Source organism: Molothrus aeneus, chromosome 5 (genome assembly GCF_037042795.1).
Source record: "Molothrus aeneus isolate 106 chromosome 5, BPBGC_Maene_1.0, whole genome shotgun sequence".
Classification (NCBI taxonomy): domain Eukaryota; kingdom Metazoa; phylum Chordata; class Aves; order Passeriformes; family Icteridae; genus Molothrus; species Molothrus aeneus.
Genome location: NC_089650.1, coordinates 26,471,867 through 26,482,434, shown reverse-complemented (window position 1 = coordinate 26,482,434; position 10,568 = coordinate 26,471,867). Strand labels below are relative to the sequence as shown.

Here is a 10,568-nt window from a genome sequence, read left to right as displayed (position 1 = left end):
ATCAACATTCCCTCAGCCTGGGATATTTCTCATCCTGTATGATCCTGTTTCCCCTCCTCATATGTTGTCACCAGTCACTTTCAGTAAAGGAAACCTGGAAACCTGAATATGCAGCATTTCACTTGTTTTCCTTGGTTGCGAGTCAATTTTCCTTGCCAGCTTTGCAGTCATGGAATTGCAATACTACAAGGGCAAACATCTGCATTGTCAGGCATGCAGCACTACTGCTTGTGTGGATTTCTTCCCAGCAGCTGGGAGGAAACGCTCCTTCTTGTTTAGACAAAAATATCAAACGGTTAGGAAATAAGGAGTTAGGAAAAGATGTATACAAGGTTCACGCTTGAGAAACACAAGAGCACAGCCTTAGCCACTAAGAGAATTCCACTAGACATGAAGTTAACAATAATTTAGATCTGTTCATTTCTGGTAAGTCAGCCATTTTACTGTTGACCTACTTTGTATCAGCAATAATTTGTCACAGTGCATTCTCCAACTGCTACTGAAAGAAAGGTTGAAACCATACATTAAGAGCAGAGTGTCAAAGCAACTGATGTTAATTATACCCCGCAATTCCTATGTTGATGAAATTGTCACTGCTAACTATTAATACAGCATTTATTGTCTAAGCCCAGCTTGCTCTACAACCCCTGAAAGCCACTGAATTAACATCCTGCTTCTCAGTGTTCACATTGGAATGTAAATCTGAAACATGTAAAAATAACCTCTGCTATTACACCAAGAATGTGTAAATACACATTCCTTTTTTGGGAGAACTATTTATCTCCAGTCTATACATGTTTCACTCTTTAAACTAAAAACAGCTTTAATGTTCTTCAGTCAAGTGGCAGCTTTTGCCAATATAAACTATTTTCTCTTAAAATTATGGCATTAAGTAGAGGAATCTTTGTAAAATGTAGAGCACTACTTGATTTATAGAAATTCAGAAATCAGCTTTACCTAGACACACAAAAAAGAAAACAGCAATGTTCTTTGCTGTATTCATTGCTAACCTGCACAAAAACAAGAGATCATATTCTCCCAGCATAAACGAGGTTAATTAGAAGGACACCTTATGTGTATTGAGTGTTCATGTTCCATGACATCTGCTTAATTTGGTGACAGAAATGTTTACAAGCATCAGCACAAACCAAGCACTCCAGAAGCACTAACTGGATTCTTTATGGTTTGCACATCAGTAAACTGTTTTGTAAGGTTCTACTGCTGCAGTATAGTTCCCCCTGCTTCTAAATAATCTCTCAAACTTTTCCTTTACCCATTTAAATTGAAGGCAATAAAAAACATACAGGCTTAACAATATTTAGCCTTCAAAATTGTCATCTCTAAACCATGGCATGAGACATACAACTTGGTATGATCCAAGAAGACTCATTTTGTGATAAATATAGAAGACTTTCTTATCCTATGAATACGGAATGAAGACTTTCATAGCCTATGATCCAATACGAGATACAAAAAAAGTATAAGCCTGTGCTGGCATTTTCACATCAGAAAAGCACCTCATGTTATTTCCAAATTCTTGTGTAGATTGATAGAACAAACCAATAATATCCTGTGGCATAGTGGCCTGTCATATACAGATCTACTTGAAAATCTTTGCAGAGTCAGCAGAAAAAAGTGGAAAACTAAAATCAGCATTATTAGCAATCGAATGAGAATCCTCACATCTCTATTCAAACCAAAAAATGACACTAAGGTCTACAGGAAGAAGAAAATTATGGTCCAAATGGCTGCTCTCCTGAATAAGCAGGAGAAAAACACAACTGCAAAGAGAACAAAAGAGAAAAAGCAGAGCTTCTTACAGGAAACATGTATACAACTCTGTATAGGAGGAGCATCATTACCAAACATAAATACAAAAGTAGCATTGAGTGGTAGGATCTGATACCACACAGTAGCACAGTGGGGGAACACTGTCAGAAAAAAAAAAAAAATTTGCTCACCTGGCATAAACTAGAAAGCAACTGTACACTTTTTATAAAGACATTCACTGAATGGTCAACAAGTCTGAGCAGACTGATCCATCACTCTGAGAAGAGCTGCAGCATCAGAGCCTCCTACAGCTGAGACTGCCCTCAGAACAACTACAGGACTATTCAGGGCTCCTCAAGGAAAGTCAGCTAATTTAACTAACGTGCACTGATCAAGCAGGTCTTGAATGTGTTCTCATCGCTAACATTTGCATTAAAATAACAGCCTTGCCTGTTTCGTAATGGCACCTCAAATGAAATTCAAAAGTGACAAGCATTTAGCTTAGTGTGCTGTTTGTTCTACCTGCAACAAAACACAGGATTGGCAACAGCCTACTCCTACAGACATACTCCGCTTCTCTCAGGAGTCCTTATGCCCTGCTGCCACAGTATGCTAAGTACTTTCAAAATCAGACAAGGGCACATTGTGTGCACATTGGGGTATATTTAAATTCCAGCTGGAATAAATCCCAGCAACTCTGAGGACATGGGTTGTACCAATTACTACTTACAGCTGCAGTTAAAAATTATGCCATGAATGAAAGCACCTTACCGTAAAAGGACCAAAATGTTAACGATCTAAAGGAGCAGGCTCACTCTGGGTTCAGTGTCACATGCCAGTCTCACAGATGGAACACTTGCTGCCTCACAAAGCTATGCTTAATTTACCAAAAAGAAAGTACTGACAGCTGATGCTTTCATAATGTGCACAGCTCACGTCAAAGACCAACTATACAGCTACCCCTTCTGATGCTGCTCTCGCTGTGCAGCAGAAAAGGCTGCAGGCAGCGCCACAATAGACCAAGCATGGTTCAGCCAGCAGTGAGCTTCATGAAAGTTTAATACAGCTTTAAAGCCAAGCTCAGTGTTTTCTTTCTACTCAGATACGCTTCTGCTGTCTGCAGAGAAATAACAAAACAGAAATTGTGGTTTGAGTAGTCCTACAACTAGAATAAATTTCTTGCTTACAGATTTAACAATTTAAAGTGTCATCTTAAAAGTAAGAGAATTTTAAAGGTATCAAAACATGAGCCTAAACCTTAACTCTATGCATGAGTTACACCTTTACTTTACTATAACACAGGCTCACTCTGAAGCTTTGGTCATACATCTTTTGTCAGATGCCTACAGAGCAAGGTCTTTAAAGTTCACTGCTTCAGGAGCACTTATGTTTCCACCACTCCGTGCTAGAAAGCCATAGGGTCAGAGAAGCCCTAGCAGTACTTTGAAGTGCTGAATATTGCCATACATATGCAGATCATTGTAAAAATCGTATTTGTAAATTTGAACTTTCAAAAAAACAAAGGAAAAGAAATTGCTAAAAAAAGCCGGATAGTTCAGTCTTATGCTTTGCTTATATATAACCAGCTATATTACAGATCATTACAAAGACATGAACTGGAGATACAACACATTACTACTGCCTAATTGCAAAGGCTCATTCATAGTTGAGCAGGAGGTGCAACAACTGCTGGCAAGTCCGATGCTCAGTTCTCCCATAGCTTGCAAGCTTGGCTGGCAAGTAATGATGGCTGTCCTTTCATTCAGAGCATCAACAGCAGTTCTTGTGACTGAAGTGACCAAGGTGGGTAGGCCTTTTATTAAGCACTCACAGAACAAAGTACACAGGAGATAAGGAACAGAAGTCTTGAGTTTTACTCCAGCACTCTGACAAGTGTAGAGTGATAAGGAATTTCTCTCAAGTGTATCTGCTGTGCTGTACCAAATGACACTAGTGTGGTGCTTAAGTGAATCACATCTCTACATCATCCATTAACTATGAATACACATATAAGTATGGGCTTCTCACTTCGCCTCAGCCAATCTTTAAAGTTCGGGAAAAAAGATCAACATACCTTTTGTTGAATCCAATCTTAATGATTTCTAAAGTGAAAGTCTTGCATCTGAAGAAAGCAAAAGGCAGCAATCTGCTCTTAAGGCTAAGGGACACTTGTCCCAACTCTTATTGTGCAGGGAATCCATCAGGTAAGAACTGTGAACTCGTGAGCAAGTAGGTCACAATGGACATTTAGGTTTGCTATTATCCTTCATCAGGAAGCCAAGTAAACTTTAATCCTCTGGATTTATTCAAGTCATCTTTGGTGGTTGTTATTTCTGTACCTTTTCCTCATATCCTGGAATTACTGGCCCTGGAGTTATTTCCACATTGACTGTTTTTACAAGGTTTAAAGTGACATACACATCGTGTTCCCCTAAACTTCCCAAGCATTTATATGTGAGGTCTTCATCAATCCAGGTCTGTACCAAGTGCTCCCTAGCATCAGGGTGCCACTGATGTTCTTAGGCCTTTATAGTACCTATTTTATTTCTACTGTGAGACAAAAATAATTTAACTGATCCTATGTAATCACGACAAGAGATTAATTAAAATGCCAAGATAGGAAACAATTTATTATAGAGAGAAGAAAAATTTCTCATCCAAAATATAGAAATCTGTACAACTTTGCCACAATCAATATACATGAACTGTACAAATTTACACCAGTTCATAATTTACCAAATAAAAGATGACTAACAAAGTTCACAAAATAGATGGTGGTTTGTGGAAAAGACTTTTACCCAATTAAGAACAAGGAAATTACAAACCAGACCTCCACTTTCTAAAAATAAGAAGTTTACTCAGTCTTAGAAAACTACAAGCTAGCAAATGTACAGATAGCTGGCTGGTGCTAACACCACAGTTCAGACAGTGTCTTTATATGGTCTTTTTAAAGCCTGTTGCCATGGCAGATTCTGATCACTTGCTACTTTTGAGGCCAATGTAAAGATCTGACCATTTCCCCAGGTTATTCTTACTATTTTTATCTTATGTACATTTATACATATTTGTAAGTGCTAGGTAAAAGTCTGAAAATTAAAATTTCCAGTACTATGGTGTTCATAAGTCTTGTTACTGAGCTGCCAAAAATGCTAACAATTAATAAATGTAATAGTGCAAATTTACTCTGCAAGACCTACTGCAGAGAATCACTTTATAAATACAGATTGGGGTTGAAAATTGGTGTAGAAATTAAGTCAGGTGTCTTGGAGAAACTGACACTTCCTAGATCTTCTTACTCCCTAGCAAGCTGCAATCATTTTGACTCACAGGCTATTAAATCACTGAAAGGTACTGTCCAAACTATGGCACTGTCACTTTAAGAATACCACTCTAACGTGTGCCAGATCTTCACAGCTGTGACATGGTTTAAATTCCATAATCCATCCCCAGAGGTGCCCACCCAAAGTAAAAACCAAATTTATCCATCCATTTTAAGGTGATCCATCCACAGACTATATCTTAACCTGATACAGTCATCATATTGTAGCTTTTGGAAGGGCTAGTTCTGCCCAAGAGAAGTTCCTCCTTACAGCTTATTCTGCTGTCTACCATTTGCATGTTGGTGTTACTTTGGCTACCTCCTGCTGGCGCAGCTTCGTACAGCACACAGATGGAGCCATCCTCTCCAATGCGATAGGACACTTCGTACGGGTCAACCCAGAGAGTGAGTTCGCTCGGAAGAAGCTGAAACAGTTCCTGACTGCTCAATCCAATCCGCTGTGCTGCCTGTCCAATGAGAGGATCCATTTTATGGTTGATCCGGATACATCGGTAACCTGATCCCTTGCATGGCTTTTCTGGGAACCAGTGGTGTTTGTAATGTTCTATAAAACAAAAAACAAACGTTATCCTCCTTAATTCCACGCTGAAAGATACACGCAGCAATTGTTGGTCTCTTGCAAATTTCGTACCTCAAGATCTTAATAATCTTATTATTTTAGCATAAAATGACTTGAAAAATCATTATCGGTTTTATTTCTGATGATGATTTACGGAAGTGCAATGTCCCTTGGGAAGCACTCGTACAAAGTTACTATTTTGTGCTACTGTATAGAGACAACATCCACCGCCAGAAAGGAGTGAAAAGCAACTTCCTGGCATTCAGAAAAACAAACACAAAAATACAGAAATTATTACATACATAACAGAAAAACTCAAGACCTTCAAAACACCATAAACCAGATAGGAAAAAAAGACCCTTTCCAACATCTATTGCGATCACACCCATGCTTAGCTCGTCACATTCTAAGAACACCCAAAAATAACTAGGGAGGAAGCTGGGCAGCATTTACCGACTGACTCAAGCTGTATTTCACCACTGCCCTTCCCAGCCTATTTTCCATGGCGAGAAACCAAGGACTTCACTTACCTCAGGAATTATATCCCACCCAAAACCCTATCGATCCGAGGGTACTCGTAGCCACTACCGAGCCCACTGGGGCTTGGGATTACGAAACCACTGGGAAGCGAAAGAACCCACGGTATTCGCTCCTAACCGGGGCTGTGGGCAGCTAAGAGACGCTTCCAGAAGAAAGGGGAACAGACACCCATCGTTACCGATGAATTTTACTTGACAAAAAAACCCAGTTTCGGAGCGTTTTTCTTTCTGGAAGCAGGGCGGTTTGAGCCCTCGGCGCGGAGCTCAAGTCCGGGCTGTTCGAAAGCTTTGTCTACGGAGGCACGGACGGGAGGGGGGAGCTGCCTGCGCGACGCCCGAGCCCCTTTTGTTTATACCCCGCTCCTGCCTCCCGCACCGCCGGGGCCGGCTCGGCACGAAGGGTGCCCGCAAGGGGCGAGCCACGGCCGCGGAGCCTCAGTCGCCCCGCCGGGGGCTCCAGTCCCTCGGAGGGACCGACCTTTCCTTTCCCCCTCTCCGGGTGCCCGCGGAGCGCAGTGCCGCCTGCACCGCCGGCAGTCCTGCCCGGGCGGGCGGCCCGCGGCGGACGGGGGAGAGCGGCTCCCGCCGCGCCCTCGCCGCCCTCACCTGCCAGCAGCTCCTGCAGGCACTGGCTGAAGGTCTGCAGCTGCCGCTCGTTCATCAGCCCCTTGGTCCGCAGGAACTTGGAGATGAAGCCCACGGCCGCGGCGATCTCACGTATCATGCTGGCCCGGGTGTACAGGGCGGGATGCATGGAGGCGGCGGCGGGCGGCAGCCAGGTCTCCGGGGCGGCCGGCGCTGGGGCGAGACGGGGCGCGGGGCGAGCGGCGCGGGACGGGACGGGGGCGGCGCGGCTCTAACTGGGCGCGGAGCAAGCGGCAGAGCCCAGATCACATCCCGGGGGCGGCAGCCTCCGCCTCCTCTTCCTACGGCAGGGGGGCGGCGGCAGCAGCGGTGGCCGCAGCAGCTCTCCCCGCATTTCCTGCGGCGAGGGGTGAAGGGAGCTGTCGGCCGTCCGCCGCTTCTTATAGCCCCTACCGACCGGAAGTTGCGTCACGGCGCCGGGGGCGCGCCGCTGCCAATCCGGCGATCGCACCATCGTGACGGCAGTGGCCGGGCGGGGCTTGCCGGGGTGGGTGACGTAATCGGCTGTAAACAAATAGAGCCGGGGGCGCGCGCGGGGGTCGGCGCGAGGGTTCGCGTACCCGCGCGAGGGCCTCTGCGTGCTGGGGCGCGCGCCCTCGCTGCGGGGGGGCCGCCGCGCGCGCCGGGTGCGGGCCGCGCGCGGGCCGCGCGCGCTGGGTGCGGGCCGCGCGCCAGTGCGGGGCGTCCTCCCGCGCGTCAGCACGGGCAGGGCGCGGCGCGCGGCGGGAACCCGCGCGAGCGCGGCCGCGCGCTGTCTCCGGGGGGCGCGGAGCCACGTCAGCGGCGGGGGCGGCGGGCCGGCCTGAGCCGGCGCCTCCCCGCGCAAGGGCGGCCGCAGCACGGCAGCGGCGGGGGCGCTCCCACAGCGGCCGGTGATCGCTTGTGCGTGCAGGCGGCGGAGGAGGCGACGTGTCTGTGCGTCCTCGCCTTTTCCCGACGTGTCTGTGCGTCCTCGTCTTTTCCCGGAGCGCAGGGCTGCGCCGGTGGCGCCAGGCAGTACCCGGCGGCCCGAGAGCCGAGAGCGGCGCTCCCTCACGTCTGTGAGCCGTGCCCTTCCGACCGCGTCCCCACCGCGGTCTCCGGCCGGGGGCCTCCGCGCAGGCCGGCCCGTGTGCCGGAGCACAGCGAAGCCTCGCACAGGCCGGCAGCCAGGCCTCGGCTCTGGCTCTCTGCGGACATCCCCGAACAGCGTCTGGCTGTGCACGCTCCCCGTGCTCTCCGCGCCTTCCCCATCGCACTGACCTAGGTATACTGTCACAAAACCTTTGCGGTGAGTGATGTATCAGCCGGTGACTGCCAAGAAGTGCGTCTGTCTCAGGCCTTCCAGTGCTCTGTCTCCCTTTTTGCTAAAAAAAAAGGGGAGAGAAAAAAAAACGGCAGAAGATTTCTGTTTGGTTAGTTTGTTTTGGTTTTGTTAAAAAACACAAAAGTCCAGCTTCTTTGATAGGAAACCTTATTCTTTCCCAAGGGTTTGTGCCCTGCCCCCTTGCAAAGCTTCAAGTGAGATACAGCCTGATGCCTGATATTTGCATGTACAGTTCTTACAGTCAGCGATCAGAAATTAGCCCAACAAAGGCACGCACAGCATACAATTTCTTTTTCAGTGAAAATAATTCACTAATGAAATCTATAGAAAATACGTGTGTGAAATAATTTGAATAAAAGATGAAAGTAAACGGTGTTTTTTTGCTTATCTGATGTGAGAAGTGTAACTTTATAGTGCTTTTTGGTCTTTTCTCTGCACACGGGATCTATCCTAGGTTAGTGCCCAGCCTTAGGGGACTCTCATTGACTCTATACACAAAGGATATGTGTGAAACACCTTAAAAGGATAATCGGGAAAGCTCAAACTCACAGCTTTACTGCATACTAAAAATGTTGGTGTGGGTTTTAGAGCATAGTCCCATCCATTTTCCCCCTACTAACTTCTGAGTATTTACATTAATAATCATGAGCTGACCCTCCATTCTGTCAGAAGGGAAGAGCTGCCATCCTGGCCTGTGCTCCTCAGGTGCCAGCCATCCTTTCTTCTCAGTGCTTCCGTGGTACATGTGAGGTATATCCAGAGCTGCCATTTCTGCTCAGTTCATGGGTTGGAAAGCGCTGTGCTCTTTCAAACCTTCAACTGCAGATGCTTCTCTCCCCCTTCACAGCAAGGCCCACCATCCTACTGGAAACTGCCACTTACCTTGGGCAAAAGTGATGTTTGAGCATCACAATTATGCTAAAATAGTTACTTCAAAATACCACAAAATACTTCAAAAAACAGCAAAAAATAATACAATATTTGCCACCTTTGCCTGGACCTGAGCTTTTTTTTTATTTGGGCCACATTCTCATCTCTTCTACTTAATTCCATCCAGAATCAAATGCTCAGAAGGAGTTTTAGAAACTCTCAAGTAGGTAAGTGGTCATATATAGTAGCACCCCACAACATGAGGTTTAAAAAGCTGTTCCCACCATAACTGCCACGGACAGCAAGGCTGTTGCGATTTCAATCATCCCCCTTGAGTTATGCTTCTAAGAACATAAGGTGGCAACATGTACTTCATGTCACACTACTGAGAGGGGGAGAAATTTAAAATATCCTTTTTAAATTTTTTTCTATCTTAAAAAAAAAAAGAAAAAAGCTTTATGTACCATCAAGGAGTTCCTCTCCAATCTCTTGCAAAGTCAATACATTCAGGACTCTTCAGCAATCAGTTTTCATAGTTCCTATTGATTCCAAATAGTAGCAGCGTGTATAAAAGTTTTCTCTGTGGAAAGGGTAAAATGCTGTGCATACAGATCCAGTCCACTGGTAAGGAATGAACTGCCTTGGTGTTCAGTGCTTGCAGCCAGCAAGCTGCTCAAGTGTAACTTCAAGGCCAAGGCTTGAGATTCCTGCCAGGAGGATCTCATCCCTGTCCATGGGTGTGAACAAGGTGACTGGAGCTGCTGATGCTGTTTTCCCAGTCCAGGCAAGTCCATTTCCATCTCAGTGCTAGGCAGGACAGCAAAGGAGCTGCTGCCATTTCTGGCCTGTGAAATTCTCCCAAAGATCCTCATCTTTACAGCCTGCAGGCTCTTAATTGATGGGGAAGACTTTGGCATGTAGCTTGTGGCATCAAGCAAAGTCATCTTTTCTTGGCTGGACTGTAATGGAGAGCATCAAGCAAGCTAGCACACCATAGCCTGTTGCTGCTTTGTAGCTTAGCTTCCTGCCAGCTGCCAGCACATTTCACTGATCTGTCATGCCACTCTGAACTTTTTCAGTGCTTCCACATTTTGGGATATACTAAGCGGTTCTTTTTTCTCTGGCCAGCTCCCAGCTGTCTACTCCTGTCTCCAGCTCCAGCCCCAGAGGAGGCAGTTTCCCTGCTCAATAGTGCAAGATGCTCACTGATACATTAATGGCAGGGTGCTGAAGAAGATAAATGTAAACATTTAAGAACTGCTTTATTCAGCCCATCTGATGCTTGAAATGAGGCAGAGGCCCTAGGGAGGAAAAATAAAGGAAAAGGGTATGTGATCATGTAATTAAAGACTGGGTCATAATGGATATGCACAGAAGGGTTGAATTAAGGTTCTACTGGTATCCCAGCTTCTGATATTTCCTAACTTTTAAGGAATACAATGCAACCTTTACAACATTTCTTTCATGTTGTTTTGGCAGAATCTGTTTCTTGACACTGGTTTGGAGAGAGCCTGGAACTTTGTTGAGTTCTGTCATAAT

General features: G+C 45.7%; 1 protein-coding gene across 1 annotated transcript; it reads right to left on the bottom strand.

Moving 5' to 3' along the window:
- Positions 1–4,373: 4,373 nt before the first annotated feature.
- Positions 4,374–7,217, bottom strand: BTG1 (BTG anti-proliferation factor 1). Its single transcript, XM_066550403.1, has 2 exons — positions 6,815–7,217; positions 4,374–5,654 (listed from the first exon to the last, which is right to left on the bottom strand). Exons 1-2 carry the CDS (start codon positions 6,960–6,962, stop codon positions 5,290–5,292), a joined length of 513 nt encoding a protein of 170 aa, XP_066406500.1. The 5' UTR covers positions 6,963–7,217; the 3' UTR covers positions 4,374–5,289.
- Positions 7,218–10,568: the final 3,351 nt, after the last annotated feature.